Raw genomic sequence first — 18,832 nt, forward strand, 5'->3', positions numbered from 1 at the left:
AAAAAGCCCAGGCAAAAGAGAAGGAATGCATGACAGTGGATAATGGGGACTAAGGGCCAAAGGCCGGCCCCACAATAGCACTATGGGGAAGTTAGACTAGGAAGAGCCATTTCTAGGTTAGCTTCTTGGGGAAGGCTTTACAGAAGGTTAGGACTTTAGACCTGTCAGAAGAATCAAGTGTCAGTACAGACATCTCAGGAGAGAAAGGATTGGTCAGGCGCCATGGAGCTCCATGACATTTTCCATGAGTTCTGGGACAAAATTCACAAAGAAGCAGACAGTCCTCCTTGCCCCGGTTCACCTACACGCTTACCAAGTAGGATCTCCTTCTGCTGACCCCTCTAAGAAGGTGAGAATGCTTTGGCATTAATTAATGCAACAGAGATCTATGTGATAAAACATACACGTTGAACCATCCACTCACACATACATGCGTATGCATATATATTTTTTAAAGAAAAATATACTCTATTCATCCTTTAGGGACACAATTTCTGTGCCCAGGCTCCATTCTAAGGCAGTAAAAATATCACAGGTGACCCCAAAGTAAGTGAAATCAAACTCTTAGAATGTTGTCCGCCTGTGCAAGCAGCCTCGGAGGACTCCGAATCTACATTTTCCTATAGATAATTATTTTTTCAAAAAACCCACTTGTCTCGGTTACTTACACGTAACTTCTAAAAATGCGTGCATCTGCTAGCACTTTGGTTGTATATTCTCGCAAAAGTTCCTTGTCATAAATAAAATCCTTGGGAGTGCCTCCATAGTCCTTAAGGAGGCAGGCAATTCTTTCTTCTGACAATTCGTTTTCTTCAGGAATGTGAAGCCGGGCCTTTGATTTGAAACGTTAACAGTGTAAGCCTGATATTTCATATAACACACTTACTCATAAACTGAGAGCTACCTATCTAAGGGAAAAGTCATCAAATCAAGGTTCGGGGCCGGGGCGGGGGACTTCTTTATGTGCAGGTGTCAGGGGAGACCTATTTCTTTTTGAAAGCAGGGAGATGAAACTTCACTAGTAATTCCAGCGTCATAATGCCACCAAAATGCCACTCTTGCCTTGGAGGCCCAGATCAATGAGAGCCTTTCTCTGGATGGCAAAGGGAGAGCACAAGGGCAGTGGGAACAGCAGCACCAGCTCTAAAAGCCAAGGTGGTTCCAAAATGTTGACATCACTGTCCCCTTCGGAGATTTCAAGGATTCTTCCCTGGATCTGATCCAGTTGCTTTGCTGAGAGTTGACTACGTTCCCAGCTGACTCAGGATGAAAGAAAAAGCACTTATGGTCAATACCGGCTCAGAGATGGCAGGGACATTGCAAGCACTGACCGGAAAACAGTTAAAGCTCATTTCAGAGAAAAGGAGAGACGTTGGTGTTGAAAGAGATTGGACGGTCTTTCCATGAGCCCGAAGTATCCCTGCCATCATCCCCTGCTGGGGAAAAATTCGCCAGATAGGAAAATAACTTGATTTTCTCCTCACATTTCCCTCCTCTCCATCACCCTCCCTAAGGAAAAGGAAATTACTTACATGAGGAGGCGCTACACTCGACACAAACAAATGCGCTGGCTCTAGCTTATGTTTTTCTTTTAGCTGCAGTGCAGTCATAAAAGCAATATAGGATCCCATACTAAATTTGGGAAAGAAAAACATGATAAGTGTCCAACAAAACTCATGAGAATCCATCAAAAGTCGATAACAACAAGGCACCCACAGCAATGATCATGAAATCGTCAAAAGATAAAACATTGGTTGAATAGTAACTCTAATTTATTTGTGAAAGGTATATCTTCCATGATTTATATCAGCATCAAAACTGTTTCAAAACATCTTAAGTAATTCAAACGAAGATATGGTACTGATTTCCATAATGTGTTGACATTAATTTAAATTTCCTTTTCTCCCTTAAAGATATATGTCTCTCTGAATTGATAGTATATACCAGCAGTTCTCAAAGTATAGTCTGGAACTCCCTGGAATTCCTGAGACCTTTTCAGGTAGTCTATGAGGTTAAAGCTATTTTCAGGATAATACTAAATCATTATTTGCCTTTTTCTTTCATGAGTGCATGGTTGAGTTTTCCAGAGGCCTGTGTGACATGGGATATTGCCACAGTTTGAATGCAGAAGCAGAAATGAGAATCTGCCTGCTTTCTATTAAGCCGGACGTTAAACAGGTTTGCAAAAGTGTGAAATAATGCCACTCTTCTTTTTTTTTTGAAAATAAAGTCTTTTACATAAAAATGTATTATTTATGTCAACATATAATGGGTTTATGAATGCTATTTTAAGATAATTTAAATATCTTTAGATTTCTTAGTTTTCATTTCTAATATGGTAAATGTTGGCAAGATTTATCCCGCATAAACAAAAGCTCTTTAAGGTCCTCTATGAAAGTATTGAAGTATGGCTGGCACCAAAAAGTGTGTGAACTGCTGTAGACGTTATGTAGATATTTTGTAAACAATACTGCCATAGATGATTTTTTGTAAATATCTTAGGGGAGAAAAGAAAAGGAAACTCAGTCCTATGTTCATTGCCGATGGAGTGTAAATTGCAGGTAATTTGTAAATACATATCAAGAGCTTTAACAACGTGCATATCACTTAAATTCTGGAAATTCATCCTAAGAAATGTGTAAGTGATGTATACGAGATTGTCTACAAAAATGTTCATTAAAGTGTTTTTATAACAGAGAAACATTGAAGTAACTCTTGTGTCCACAAAAGGAATTTGATAAAAACAAGTCATGAAGCAGTGTATTCTTACAGCAGTCAAAAATTTCCACAGCAATAGTAAGTGAAAAAAGTCAGGAAAAAATGTGAAACAGGACCTCATCATTTAAAAATAATATGGAACCACATCAAAATTTTAAAATATTATCTAGGTTAATGGATACTTTATTTTTCATTTTTTGCTTGACCATTTATGTAAATGTTAGATAATATAGTGGACAAAATTTATTGAGTCCTTACCATATACCAAGTAATTTGTGATCATTATTCATTTAATCCTCATAAGTAGGAATGATTATTATTCCAGCTTTACAGAGGAAAGAACTAATTCAGAAACCTAAGTAATTTGCCCATGGTCAAATTGAGTAAGAGGCAGTCAAAACGCCAGGCTTCATGACCTAACCTTAAAATTATACAGCCTAGCTTAAGAAACATACTATTTATGTAATTTTTTAATTTTAAAAATAAATGGGATATAAGTTGCTGCTAGAATCTTGATTTTTTACAAATCTTCAGTTTCTGCCTAAAAGGAAAAAAGGTGTAATTCCTGTACAAACTGGCCAATTATAAGAGTTGTGACTTGTCATAATTACCCAACGTGCTGGAACTATTTCCTAAAGAGAAGATGTCAAGAGGCGCCCAGGATTTACATACTCCTTAAAGATTTCAGTTAATCACCCCATCTGGCCTTTCTATCTTTGTGGTCTCTGTTGACATTTTCTTTCAAACTGACTTTCTTCTTTGAGAACAGCTATCCCCATATTTAATCAGTTACTCCTTCAAGCAGTGATGAAGAAATGTAATCAAAACGAAAGGTCTGCCTCTCACAGGACACAAAGGAAAACGTTAACCATAGATGTGTCATTGAAGAGACTCCCTCAAATGTGTTTTAAAACAGATTTCAAATACCTGTGGCCAAGAAATGCAAATGGCTTATCCTGGAGGACCGGCAGCAGAGCACCAGCAATTTCATCAACGACCTCATGGATGTCACTTGCAAAAGGTTCTTCAGATCGACTTTCTCTTCCCGCAAGCCTTATGGAGTGCACTGGGGATGGCAAACCACAGTTAGCACTGGGGTGTTGTGAAAGGGCTTCTACTAACATGACGTGAACAATGTCAAAGAAATGAATAATAATGGTCAAATCCAGGGAGAGAAAAGTTTTCAAATTTGCTGGTAAAAAGAGCAATAGCGAAAAATATAGCAGACTAAATATCTGAAAAATACTCTCCAACTACAAAACACCTAGAAATACTAGATGAACCACACGTATGCATAATGGGGCTCACAATAAAGGAGAGGGAACACCCGGAAGGAAAAAAATGAAAGGGAACTGAAAATTCAAGCAGTGAGCATCTGCCAATGAGTGGCTGCTCAGACGCCCATTACCTATGTCAGGAAAATAAAACATCAGATTTCAAGGGTGGCCTAGGTGGTCAGCAGACAAGGCATTGGAGTGCCTTAAATCCACAAGAGAGGAAGTGGACCAAATAGACCAATGGAACAGAATACAGAGCCCAGAAGTAGACCACATGCATGCGGAAACTCAATTTATAGCTGAGCTGACATTTAAAATCGGTGGGTGAAATTTAGACCTCTTGATAAATGTTGCCAAGTCAATTGGCTATTCCTGTGGAATAAATAAAATTGGATACCTAGGTCACACCATGCATGTGCAAAAGTCAATTCTAGCTGAAATATGACAAAATACTTAAGAACTGATAGAAGAAAACATAAGCAAATAACTTTGTGACTTAGTGTTAGGGCATACTTTTAAAGCAAGCCATAAAAAGTACAAACTTTAGAGAAGAGTTATTGACTTGACTCTATAAAAATTTAAACCTTCTGTGAATCAAAAGACAACACATGAAAAAAGAAGAGGTGGCACAAACTGAAAAAGACATTTGCAACCCACAAAACCTACAAAAAATTAGAGTCCAGAATAGAAAAAGAATTTCTACATGTCAATAAAAAGACGACAAATGGAAAAGTGGGCATAAGATACTAACAAGAAACTCAGGAAAGAAAACATATAGTAATACATATATGAAAAGATGCCCAGTCTCACTTATAATAAGGGCTATTCAATTTAAAATCAGAAGAATTTATCTTATAACTGGAATTTGTATCTTTTGACCACACTCATTTTCCCCTCCCCCTCACCTCTGTTCCCTGTTTCTATGAGTTCGGTTTTTTTTGGATTCCACACATTAGTGAGGTCGTATAGTATTTGTCTTTCTCTGCTTTATTTCTACTTAGCGTAATACCCTCAAAGTCCATACATGTTGTTGGAAACGGCAACATTTCCTTCTTTTTGTGGCTGAATAATATTCCATTGTTTACATATACACACCACATTTTCTTTATCCATTCATCCATTGATGGACTCTTAGGTTGTTTCCATATCTTGGCTGTTGTAAATAATGCTGCAATGAACATGGAAGTGCGGATATCTCTTCGAGATAGCAATTTTGTTTCCTTTGGATATATACCCATAAGTGGAATTGTTGTATCATATGATAGTTCTATTTTTAATTTTTTGAGGAACCTCCATACTGTTTTCTATAGTGACTGCACCAATTTACATTCCCACCACAGTGCACAAAGGGGTCCTTTTTCTCCACATCCTCACCAACACTTCTTTCTTGCCTTTTGGAGAACAGGCATTCTGACAGGTGTGCAGTGATGTCTTATTGGGGGTTTGATTTGCATTTCCCTGATGATCATTGATGTTGAGCATCTTTTCACGTACCTGTTGGCCATCTGTGTGTCTTCTTTGGGAATATGTCTCTTTAGATTTCTGCCCATTTTTAAATTGGATTGTTTCTTTTTTTGCTAGTGAGTTGTATAAGTTCTTTATTTATTTAGGTATTAACCCCTTATCAGATATATGATTGGCAAATTTTTTTTCCCATTCCATGCCTAGCTTTTTCATTTTGCTGATCATTTCCTTTGCTGTGCAGAAGCTTTTTAATTTGATGTAGTCCCATTGTTTTATGTTTGGTTTTGGTGTCAGTTTAAAAACAATCATTGCCAAGGCCAACGTCCATGGGCTTACTGCCTATGTTTTCTTGTAGGAGTTTTATGGTTTCAGGTCTTACATTCAAGTCTTTAAACCATTTTGAGTTGATTTTTGTCTATGGTATAAGACAGTGGTCTAGTTTCATTCTTATGCATGTGGCTGTCCAATTTTCCCAACACTATATATTGAAGAGACTGTCCTTTCCCCATTGTATATTCTTGGCTCCTTTCTCATAAATTAATTAGCCATAAATGTGTGAGTTTATTTCTAGGCTTTCTATTCTGTTCCATTGATCTATGACTGATTTTATGCCAGTACCATACTGTTTTGATTACTATGAATAAGTTCTGGGGATCTAATCTACAGCAAGATGACCATAGTTAACAGTGCTGTGTTCTCTATTTGAAAGTAGCTAAGAGAGTAAATCTTAAAAGTTATCACAGGAAAAATTTTTTTAACTATATGAGGTGATGGGTGTTAACTAAACTTATCGTGGTGATCATTTCACGATATGTCCATAAATAATTATGTTGTTCACCTTAAACTTATACAATGTTACATGTTAATTACATCTCAATAAAACTGGGGAAAAAACAAAATCAGAATAATTTCGTGCATAGACTGGCAAATAATCACAAACTTTAGCAAAAACAATATTGTCAAGGATATAGAGCAATAAGAATTTTCATATACTGCTTTGGCAGTGTAAATCATTGCCATTTTTTTTGAGAACAATTTGTCAATATTTCCTATAGTTGAAGACATTCATAATCCACCACTCAGAAATTCCACTCCTATATGTAGATTCTCATACCCATGCATGTAAGAACACATACATAAGACTGCCCATAGAAGCATTGTTAATAAAAGCAAAACAATGAAAAAGACCTTAATGCCTATAAAGAGAAGAACAGATACATAAATTGTGTTATAGGCACACAACTACTATATAACAGTTAAAAGTCAGTGAAGTAGGGTACACATATCCACAGGATGAATGTCAAAAAATAGAGGAGAAAAAAGCAACTTTCAGAGGAATGTTTACAATATGATACATTTACATAAAGTTAGAAATACGTGAAATGATACTATATCTTGCTTCTATTTGAGGAGGCCAAGAGAGAAGAGAGTGGATACAATTGGGGAAGCGTACATGGAGACTTCAATTGTAATGTTTTATTCTTTCAGGATAGCAGCAAGCGTGGTTACGTGTGTGGTATTATTCTTTATATATTTTTATATATCAACGATTTAAAAATTTGTTTAAAGGAGCAGCCTTTAATTGTCTATATTGGACTGTCAGCTGTTCATTAAAAACCTCGTATGAAAATAGTTCCAGGAGTTTCTAAAACTATATTGATATGTTAATAACAGGACTCTCTTCTAATGAATGGATTTTTTTGAGACCTCGTGTCAGAGTCCTGGTGAAAGTGGAAAGGGGAATAAAGGGGCTTGGAAGGCCTGAGGGGAACAGAGAGGTAGTGTTGGGAAGGGAGCATTTCCTGGGAAGAAGGGTACATTGGAAATGGGCAATGTCTCTTGGAGGCCTGAGGGCAAAAATGCTGGTGTTTTTCCAGGGCTTTTTTGGGGTTACTGTTTGTTTGTTTTGCCACTAAAAACAATACTATAATGTGAAGAGCCCTGTTCATCCACGTTCACGTACTTTGGGGAATATAGCTGTAGGTGAAATGCCTAGAACTGAGGTTCAAAAAGACCGAACAGGAAGGCTGTTGGCTCCTGGGAAATGGAGACTGTTGGAGCTGAAGAGAGCTTGGGAAATAGGCACAGGCCAGGCATCTCACTCTACAACTGAGAAAACTCTCGTTATGTAAGACTGCGAGTCAACACAGAATTTTATGAGATTTCCTATTTGACCTACTTTCCTATTTAATTTAAGGTCGTCCATCTAACCTGCCAAACTTAAACAAAGAAAGGCAGGTGACCCTGTATCGTATAAATCATCTAATAGAAGGGAAGGAAATGGGATTAGAAAGGATAAGAATGCCAAATGGTTTTTCTCTTAAAAATATCTGAAATAGAACTTCAAATAATTTATGCAGCTACTCCCTCCTCAAGGAGATGGAGGTTAGTGCCCTATCCCTTGAGTGATTTTCTTCCAAGGAGTAGGGTATGAAAAGGGACGAAAAGTAACTTTACAGTGGAGAAACCTGCAAACACGACCTCAGCCAGAAGATGAAGGAAAGTCTGAGAAACCACCGCAGACTTAGAAGGCTAAGGAGATAGGCCCACTAAGTAATGTGGTATCCTGGATGGGCAGAAAAAGGACATTAGGGAAAAAACGAGTGAAATCTGGAAAAACTGCGGAGTTTAGTTAATAGTCACGTGGCAGTGTTGGTTCCTTATTTGTGACAAATGTCCTGTGCTCATGTAAGACGTTAATAATTGGGGAAACTCGCTGAGGGGTATAGAAGAACTGTACTATTTTTAGCTTTTCTATAAATCTAAAACTATTTTTTTAAAGCTGTATTTAAAATAAAAATTTAATGGAGACCTTATCCTATCAAAAGTTAAAAAAAAATCAGAAGCAAATATATCAAAGTGGTAATACTGGAAAGGCAAATGGTTAGGACACTATGGTTTGTTAACTTACTCTGTTTAACCAGCTTTAATACTTCCGGTGACTAAGCAGTATCTTGCAGCAGACCAACTCTCTCACTGAACGAACAGATAAACTGAATAAAATACACACACACACACACACACACACAATCTGTTTGAAGCCCTGAGCTGCTGAGGCAACTAGGATTTGCCTGGAGAGACGAGAACTCTAGAAAAGTGAACTGAAATTCTTCCAGCCTCTTTTCCACTATGGAGATGTGTCAATTATTTGGCACAGGTCAAGAGTTCGAGACCCGAGGCTGAGGGCTACTTCTAAGAGGCCCGGAACCCAGCAGAGCTTTTTTGAATTCCCACGGGGCTACCGAGATAAGAATTGTAACACAGCGCTGCAAAGGCAGCCAGAAATTAAGAAGCTACGGTCTCTTGAGACAAGAAGCACAGTGCTTTCTTCTGCAAGGCATCTGACTTATTCTTAAACTATTCATATCAAGAGATTAAGGAGGGGCCGCCCTGTGGCTGAGTGGTTAAGTTCCCACGCTCTGCTTCTGCAGCCCAGGGTGTTGCCGCTTCAGATCCTGGGCGCAGACATGGCACTGCTCATCAGGCCATGCTGAGGCAGCGTCCCACATGCCACAACCAGAAGGACCTACAACTAAAATATACAACTATGTACTGGGGAGCTTTGGGGAGACGAAGAAGAAGAAAAAGAAAGAAGATTGGCAACAGATGTTAGCTCAGGTGACAATCTTTAAAAAAAAAAAGAGAGAGATTAAGGAAATAGAAACAGGAAATTACTAAGAAGAAGAATGGTGTTTAGTTTCACAAGGCTGTGAGAGAAATGTCAAGTTTATAATTTGCCAACAAGAAAGATCCTAGGAAAGACAGGGTAATAGATTCAAACAGAAGCACAGAGAGAAAAGGGGCTTAAAAAATTGAACAAAGTTGCATTGATCTGTTGGACAATATCAAGTGGAATAACAAATATTTAATAAGGATCCAGGAAACAGAGAAAGGGGAGATGCAGAAAGACATTTTTGAAGATACAATGGCTGAAAAATTTCCAAATTTAATAACAGTTGTAAATGCACAGATTCAGAAAACTCAATGAATCCCAAGCATGATAAGCACACCAAAGCACATCATAATTTATAAAAGTGCTAAAGAGACAGCCTTAAAATCAGCTAGAGTAAAAAAAGACAATTGCATATATAGTTAATAAATATTGTTCACTTCTCATAGAATGCAGGTCAGAAGACAATGGAATGTCACCTTTAGAATGATGAAGGAAAAAAATTTCAACCTAGAATTGTAGACCCATATAAATCTTTCAAAAGTGAAAGCAAAATAAAGACAATTTCAGTCTTCTTTGAGAATTTGTTGCCAGCAGACATGTGCTATAAAAATGTTTCCTTCAGGCTGAAGGAAAATGATTCCAGATAGAAACTCAGACTATGCAAAGAAAGAAAGTGCTAAAAATGATAGAAATGTGGGTAAATATAAAAGATGCTTTTCTCATTCTCTAATTTTTAAAATGTAACTATTCAAAGCAAGAATAATAAAAATTTATTGTAGATTAACAACAGCAAAAGGACAGGAGGGGAATGGGAGTATGCTGTTGTATGGTTCTTAAATTTTACATGAAATAGAACAGCATGTTAAAAGCATCATAAACTGTGATCAAGGGGGATTTATCCTGGGATGCAATGATGGTTCATCATATACAAATGAGTAAATTTGATACACCACATTCACAGAATGAAGGATAAAAATCATGTGATCATCTCAAGAGATGTTTAAATAACATTTGACAGCCTTTCATGATGGAGACTCTCAACAAATTAGGTATAGAAGGAGTGTTCCTCAACATAATAAAGGCCACCTATGACAAGCTGCCAGCTAACATCAAGCTCAATGGTGAAAAGCTGAATGCGTTTTCTCTGAGATCAGGAACAAAATGAGGATGCTCACTCTCGCCACTTCTTTTCAACATGGTACTGAAGTCCTAACCAGAGCAATGAGGCAGGAAAATGAAATAAGAGGCATTGAACTTGGAAAGGAAGAAGTAAAGTTGTCTCTTTTGCAGATGACATGGTCTTATATGTAGAAAACCCTAAAGAATCCACCCCAAAACTGTTAGAAATAATAACTGAATTCAGTCAAGTTGCAGGGCACAAAATCAACATCCAAAAATCAGTTGCATTTCTTTTTTTTTTTTTTTTTGCTGAGGAAGATTTGCCCTGTGCTAACATCTGTTGCTAATCTTCCTCCATTTTTTTGCATGTGGGTTGCTGCCACAGCATGGCAGATGAGTGGTGTAGGTCCACACCTGGGATCCAAACCTGCGAATCTGGGCCGCCAAAGCGGAATGCACCAAACTTAACCACTACACCACCAGGCTGGCCCCTCATTTGCATTTCTGTACGCTAACAACATACTGTCTGAAAAAGAAATAAAGAAAACAATCCCATTTGCAATAGCATCAAAAACAATAAAATGCTTAGGAATAAATTTAACTGAGAATAACATTTGAAGATGGACTATAAGTTAAAGATCAGTATGATAAATCCCAGAACGACCACTAAAACAGTAAAACAAAAATATATGGCTAATAAGGCAATAGTGGAGATACACAGAATATTTTTTTAAATACTCCATTAATTCGAAATTAAAGGAGAAAACAGGCAAAATGCAACAAATCACAGATGCGACAAATAGAAAACCATTGCAAGATAGCAGATTCAGTTCAACCAATAATTACATTAAAAACAAGTTGTAGGGTTTGAATGCCATCTCCTAAAAAGTCCTTCAAGCTCTAATAGTAACAAAATAAAAGCAACAGAATTTCTTACTTGAGAAATATAAAAATCACCTTATTGAAGACCAATCTTGAATGCCTATTATTATTAATTATCTACCAATAAGGGAAATCTTTACTGTGCTTCAAATTCCTATATGTGCAGATCATCTGATCTTATAAATTGCTTAGATGGTGATGAAAATTAACATACCTTCCAGTGAATTATGAATCTTTTGTCCCCACTTGGCAAAATAGTTGGAACCACCTCCTGCCCAGGGAAAACAAATCAGCCTAAAAATTGCACCAGGGTTTTGGTATAAGCAGTTCACAACTTTTGCATTCCTAGGGAGAAAATTCAAATACATTTAACATTACATACATCAATTAACCTGGACAAACTGAATTAGGTGTATTTTAATGGAAATCTGTGTTAATTATAAGGAGGATATGTTCAAATATAAAGTGATTGCCAATTTTTCCAATAAGAAAGGCCCAGAAAGGCTGTTATGGGTTTTTGTGTGTGTATGTGAGGAAGATTGTCCCTGAGCTAACATCTGTGCTAGTCTTCCTCTGTTTTATGTGGGATGCCGCCACAGCATGGCTTGACGAGTGATGCTAGGTCCGTGCCTGGGATCCAGGCCTGTGAACCCCAGGCTGCCAAAGTGGATCACGCGAACTTAACCACTACTCCACTGGGCCAGCCGCCAGAGTCATTTTTTTAGAAGTGCAAAAATCTTCACTAGAGACTACCACAGTTTGGTGAAAACTGCATAGCAAATGAGTGACTTTTCTGAACCTCTTTTTTTTTAGTCTATTGAAGAGTCTAGAAAACTTATTTGAATTCAACATTTCTTTAAAGCAGTTCCATATTTTAAAAGTCAAGAATCCCTACTTCAATCTATTTTAAATTATTTGCATTCTAATTCGCAAAAAAATGTGTTAGGACAAGAGTGGGTTTTGCAGTTCCTGAATCCTGTGTAATTTGTGGGAGTGGGGAAGTTCTTTAAGAAAAATAATAAGAAGTTATGAATACAAAATTCGGTGCGGAAACTTTGATCATTAGTTTCAAGATACAAACCATCTACTTCCAGTGAGGATGGAGGTAGGAACTGCCTTTCACTTATTTAGAGCAATGTCAGTCTCGGTGGGTCCTTGGAACCCACACTGATGGGAGGCCTACACTGCACGTGAACCCATGGCGAAGATCCCATGAGAAGGGAGAGCCTGGGAGGGTAGTGCCCATTGCGGCTGAGCAGAACTGCTCTCACTCTTGGGTTCTTGCCTATCTCCCCATCCATCCAACTTCTTCTCTCAGCCTAGAGAAGGAATCAAAGACCAATTCAGAACTGACCTTGCCGAGTGCAGCCAATCCTCCAGGCAGAAGCCTTCCAGTTGAACTTGCCCTCTCTTTCTCTCCCCCCTCTTCATTTTTGAGTTACATAATAGAATTCTAAAACTTTAGAGTTGAGAGGGATCAGAGAGAAATCATTTAATCCACTATTAGAACCTAGTGACTCTGACTGTGGAGACAGAGGCCCAATCCCGTCTGATCCAAGTCGTGGCTGCACCCCTGTTGATATGACATTAGGCAAATGACTCGAGGACTTTAGTCTCAATGTCTTCATCTGTAACATAATAAAGTCTTGCCTGCACTTTGATTAAATGTGTTAAAAATGCTTTGCATGGTTTTAGGCACACACTCAACAAAAATAAATGTTACCTATTATTGCTTATTTGACAGTTGAAGAAACTGAGACTCTGAGGTGGTAAGTCACTTGCGCAAGGTCACTGAGACAGTTAGTGACAAATCAGGAATTAGAACACAAATCCTAAAAGCTGCTTTCTGACTGAACCCTTTCCTCATATTCTCAGCATCAATATACAAGTGGACCACTAAGCAGCAGGGAGTGGAGAGCAGACCTGGGAAGCTGTGGGTTAGAGAGGCAGGGACAAGAACTTCTTTTCCCTGTTGGTGCTTAAATTGAACCTCTCCTTCACCTCTCCTAATCCACACGAGTGCTTCAGCCAAGTCATGGATTTACAATTTCACTTTAAAGTCACCACCAAATCAGTGGCATTTTACATACTGAGTGGTTAGTGCCATTTACAACACCTTGCACCAGGGGCAATCGCCACCCAATGAGGCTTCTGTGAGAAGCCCCTTTCAATCTGACAAAGCAACCTCCAGAGGCAGAGTAGTGGGACATGAGGGGTGGAGGAAGAACCAGGTTGCACACAGAATGACGTACCTGGCCATCCCAGCTTTGTCTTTTCTCTCCATGCTGTGAGAAGATGGTGCGAAGTTGCTGGTCACAGCAACTTGTTGGCCAATGCCGAATTCAGTACCTCTTTGGGTATAAAACCTCTGATCAGCCTTGTGCACACACAGCAGTGACCAGATTTCTTTTTACTGCTCCAACTCCTGTTAAAAAAAAAAAAGAAGAGGAAGAAATAGATTAGAAGCAACATAAATGATGCAGTCCAAGAATAAGGAGTCGCCTGCCTCAGTTCATATTCAGTGACCAGTAAGTACTTCCATGAGCCAAACTTCCAGCTAATCTACAGAAAGACAAAGACGCCACATTTCTAAACAATAGCAACTGAACAATCCTGCAGGCAAACACTCAATATGCATGCAGAAAACTCTCAATACCTACTAGAAAATTGGGGTAAGAGGAGATGTCTGTTTTTAAAATGTGAATGTCTTGGTTTTCTAGATATTTATAAAGTTGTTCTCCCTTAAATCTTAAGGAAGAGTTAGAGTGTCTAAAAAAGACTTCACTACTGTGCCAAACTTCCAGCTTTGCAAGTTGCAAATATTCAGAAAAGAGAAGAAAAACAATGACCAGAAGTTCTGTCCTTTCTAGAGGCTTTGATCTCTTTACTTCCTGGGAGTTCCTTGAAGCCCAAGCAGTAATCACGTCAAAACCCCAGTCTACTCAGCTGTGAATCCCAGAAGGGCTCCTAGGAGCCCAGGCCGATCCCTCCACCTACGGTGCAGTGCAAGGCCCTTGGAGGAACAGAAAGACTTGTTTAAATAGAGCAGGAAGGTTCACTGAGGTGTCAGATCCTTTTGTCTCTCAGAGCCTTTTCTAAGAAATAATGGATCAGAGCCATCGTAAACCCTCAGAAGAACCACCTGGAAAGTACGTTAGGCGTTCTCGGACTTCTGTGGGAGTCTGTCCGTCTTAGGTAATGACATAAGGTGCCCTAAAAGATGACTCTTCTACCCAGGAAAATAGGCAGGTCATAGGCGGGAAACGTATTTTCAGTGCTTACAACTGAAGGCCGTTATTGAGTGCTGCAAAGCTTCAATAAAATTAGGCTAATTCCTCCAGCTCTTTCTAATTGAAATAGCTAAAACCCTTCTTTCTGATGTCATTTTATTTTTGACTTGGCACATCTTGGGATCAGTTATACTTGGGAGAAGTAAACATTTATTCAATTTATTCAAATGTATTTATTCAGATTTATTTCCTGAAGGCCCATGATCAAGGTCTCAGGTAATATCTCAACATTAGAGTTATCCCAGGTAAAAACTGTAATGATTCCGCCCTCAAGAGAAAACCACTAGAAGCATCTATTTGACTGGAGACCCAGAGGAGATAAGAGAGGGAATCAGGTAGAAGGAATATTCACAAGGTAATGGCTTAGAGTTTTCTAGAAATGATGCATGACACTAGTCCAAAGATAAAAGATGCCCAGCAAATGCCAAGCAGAATAGATTAAAAAGAAAGCAAGCTACCATATGGGTGCATTATAATGAAACTGTAAAACAAAGAAATAAATATAAAAGACAAATATTAAAAGCAGCCAGGACGGTGAGGAAATGGGGATGAATTATTATCTTATTATCTTGGAAGGAACTGCGGTTAGATTGACGGAAAGCTAGAAGAGAGTATGATGATATCTTCAAGTGCCAAAAGAAAAATTGCCAAATTAGAATTCGCGAAACAGCTTTTAAGAAACGGGGTAAAATAAAGACATTTCAGACAAGTAGAAACTAAGTTTGTCATCAGAAGACACTCTCTAAATGAAATTTTAAGGGAAATACTTTCAGCAGAAAGTAAATGACTGCAGATGGAAGATCTGAGATGCAAGAAGGGATGAAAAACAAAGACGGTGATAAATATGTAAGCAAATATAAATAAACATTGATTACATAAAATAGTAATTGTAATGTCTAGGGGACCCTAAAATATATATGGAATTAAAATGCCAGACAAAAATAAGGTGTAAGTCAGGAGCATGTACAAGAAGGTCCTTATACTATCTTTGAGGTTTCATTAAATTTGGACTTTAAGAAATACGCAAGTTTTAATTTGTAAAGCAAGTCCTTAAAAGAACAGAACAACATACCATAAGTCACCCATCCTGGAAGAGAGGAATGTTTAGTCAGTCACAAAGAAAAGAGAGAAAAGTAAAGAAAAAGGTAAAACAGAGAGAATACGCAATACAAGATGGCAGACTTAAACACCAAAGATAGTGGTGTTGTTTTATATTACATATCAATGGGCTAAATTCTCTATGTACAAAGCAAAATCATCAGATTGGATTAAAAAATAATCCAGCTATATGCTGTGCATATGAGATGTACCTAAGAAGATATTACTCTTAGTATTTTAAAATGATTTCAAATGTCAAATACTTACTGCCAGGTCCTAGAGTTGGCCCTGAGGAAACAATCTCGGAAAGATGACTAGCTACCTGCCAGGCAAAGGGAAATAGACGAGGAGAATAGAGTGACTTGAGAACAAGGCAGAGAGAACAGCGTGTGCCCAGCGGAGAGATGGGATGTGGTCAACTGGGAAACAAAGGAAGTTAAATATGGCTGGAAGGCGGAGCATGGGGAGCAGGTGGGAAGAGAAAAAGCCAGGAGGTAAGTAGGGTGATGACCTTGTAAGCAAGCCATGTGAGGGATTTTGGACTTGATCTTAAGAACAGTGAGATCCATTGAAAGGTACAATGACCAGAATTGCCTTTCGGAATGATGGCTCTGGCTACAAGGTAGTGACAAAGAGAAAATTAGGAGGTGATTGTAATCATCTAACAGAGAAAGGATGGTGACCTGGCCTAATCATAATATCAGCGAACACTTCCAGAAGACTTACTAAGGGCCAGTCATTGTTCTATGTTTTAATAGGTATTAAGTCTTTTAATTTTCACAATTATGTAGGTGCTCTTCATAAAAACCATGAAGGTATTATTATCATCTGCATTTTGAAGATGAAAAAACTAAGGCACAGAGAGGTTAACTGACTGACTAAAAGGCACGTGTTGGAAGGGAGCAGACCCAAGCAGTCTGGCTCCAGAAGCTGCGCTCTTAAACCCTAATGCATCCCCTCATTGTGCTAAGGGGCTGGATTCCACAGCTACAGACCCTGGAGTCAATAGGAATTGGCGATTTACTAGATATGGGGAGTGTGGCGGGGGAGGAATCAGGATGACGCCCAGCTTTCTCGCTTGGGCACCTGGGTGCATGACGATGTCATTTACTCAAATGAAACGCAAGAGGAGTGCATTTGGGGGGCAGGTGATGTGTTTAGATTGAATTGTTAAGTTTGAGGTACCTGTGAGGCCTCCGAGGGAAGATTTTCAGAAAGTATTTGGGCATTGGGATCTGGATCTCAGGAGAGTGTCTGGGAGTAGACTTGGTGGGTGTCTGCACTGAGGGGAAGTTGAAGCTGAGGGATGGAATGAGAAGAGCTGGGAGAGAACGGAGAGCAGTGTTCTTAACTGGGAGTGGAGCCAGAGAAGGAGGCCAGAGACTCCTCCAAAACTCATTTCCTGGAAGAAATGCCCATGCCTATTTGTTGTATTAGTGCCCAGTGCCATTTCAGGGAGTGGGGGTTATGGACACCCCCTCCCCCAACCTGTGGACTCACTGAGAGCTGGGGGTTTTCAAGTTAAGAGTGACAAGAGGGGCTGGCCTGGTGGGGTAGTGGTTAAGTTTGGCACACTCCACTTTGGAGGCCCAGGGTTGGGAGTTCAGATCCTGAGCAGGGACCTACACCACTCGTCAGCCATGCTGTTGTGGTGACCCGCATAAAAAATAGAGGAAGATGGGCCCAGATGTTAGCTCAGGGCTAATCTTCCTCACCAAAAAAAAAAAAAAACAGTGACAAGAAAATGGGCTAAGACAGAGCCCTGAGATTTAAGGGCAGGCAGAGAAAGAGAAGCTGCCAAGGAAGCTTGGGTGAGGAGGCCAGGAAAGTAGAAGGCCAAAGCAAGGGGGCCCCTCAGGTAGGGGCCGCTTTGCAGCAGCATGTGCCCCATGTACTGGACGGCAAGTAGAAACGCAAGCGCAGTAGGAAGGTGCTGGATGAGTGACTCCAAAGTCAGCTACAGATGCCACTTTATGGGGAGATTTTAAAATCTCTAGCTTCTCTATGAGCAGCTATTCCTTAATCAAAATGCTGGCAATTTTTTGAAAGAGTTGAGTGGTAATGTTACAGACACCTGGAACGATTGGCTAACGCTCTCAGAACCTACGCTTCATCACTCTCTGCTTGTACCCTCCTCTTGACTCTGACCACATCTTAACCTTTCTCTCCAACACCACTCAGGTTGCCCAAGACTCGCACTTGTCTGCAGATGGCCCTGAGGGCTGGGGGAAGGCACTTCCTGATCCATTCTGGCTGCGTCCCTGGCCCCTAGCTCTTTGCCTTGGCAGTACAGAGAGAGCACTCAGAAGTCTTTCCCTTGGCTGAAGTCGCTGCCAAACCTACAGAGGAAAGAGCAGTGCTTACAGCAGTGAAGAGCAGAGCCGGCGTCCGTGAAGATGAGGTCACTTCAGATTAATGACTCCCAGATGTAGACAGTTCAGGCCAAGGAATTTACAGGGATGTGGGATTTTGCACACCATCCCTTTGCCCCACACAGACCCTCCTCTGCCTGTGGACAGCGCAGTAGAAGTAGAGGTCAACAGGCTGTCAGATAAGCCTGCGTACACACCCTACCCAAACAGGTCCATTGACAGCGAGTAACATATAGCTCTTGCTATTAATAATTCTTAGGAGATTTGAGATCCCAGTAATGTGACTTCAAAGTACTCTTATCAGACTCTGGACCAGAGCCTCTTGAAAGATTCACCAGCAGCGTTCCTTAGCAGACTTCTCATGAAAGGCAGACACTACTGCAGTGTGTGGAAAGAGTCCGCGCTAACTTCTAGAAACTCAGCCACGGTGTGGCCCTGGGCAAACCACACACCTCCGTGGGCCTGCATTTCCTTAACTGCCTCGTAGGTTTGGGGTGAGATCAGTGGAGAATGTCTGTGAACAGCCCTTGGGTTCGCAACTTTGCAAGTTGGAAAATGGTATGCTACGTGCCTGTACTTGGCTTCCTCTCCTCGGGGTACGTTTCTACCCCCATACTTCCTCCTGGGGTCCCAATGCAGTGCTGCAAAAAGAAAGTAGGAGATGCTTGACGGGGAGAAAAACTGGGGCACAGAAGATGGGGGTGCTTGCACCATTCCCAGGATTTGGAATGTCACTGCTCTAACTGCCCGTACTTTCTCTGGTCTGTAGCTTCCTTTTCTCTAATTTTGCTTCTTTGTGCTCGTAGAAAGCCCTTCTCCCTCCCCTGCTGCCTCCTCTCCTTGCTCCCACTCAACTCCTACTTCTAGAAAGTTCAGTGAATGACCCCAGCTTTTTTTAAAAAAAATATTTTATTTATTTATTTATTTATTTTGAGGAAG

General features: G+C 39.7%; 1 protein-coding gene across 1 annotated transcript in view; it reads right to left on the bottom strand.

The window, feature by feature from the left end:
- The window catches only part of OLAH (oleoyl-ACP hydrolase), a 28,189-nt gene that overhangs the window by 5,801 nt on the left and 3,556 nt on the right, over positions 1-18,832 (bottom strand). The window contains exons 2-6 of the mRNA XM_046680053.1: positions 13,386-13,558; positions 11,348-11,478; positions 3,646-3,784; positions 1,533-1,632; positions 669-832 (exon numbers count right to left, since the gene is read on the bottom strand). Coding sequence (XP_046536009.1) covers positions 669-832; positions 1,533-1,632; positions 3,646-3,784; positions 11,348-11,478; positions 13,386-13,417 — 566 coding nt within the window. The 5' untranslated portion in view covers positions 13,418-13,558. The remainder of the gene's footprint in view (positions 1-668; positions 833-1,532; positions 1,633-3,645; positions 3,785-11,347; positions 11,479-13,385; positions 13,559-18,832) is intronic.

The sequence above is a fragment of the Equus quagga genome, chromosome 12, assembly GCF_021613505.1.
Source record: "Equus quagga isolate Etosha38 chromosome 12, UCLA_HA_Equagga_1.0, whole genome shotgun sequence".
NCBI classification, from domain to species: domain Eukaryota; kingdom Metazoa; phylum Chordata; class Mammalia; order Perissodactyla; family Equidae; genus Equus; species Equus quagga.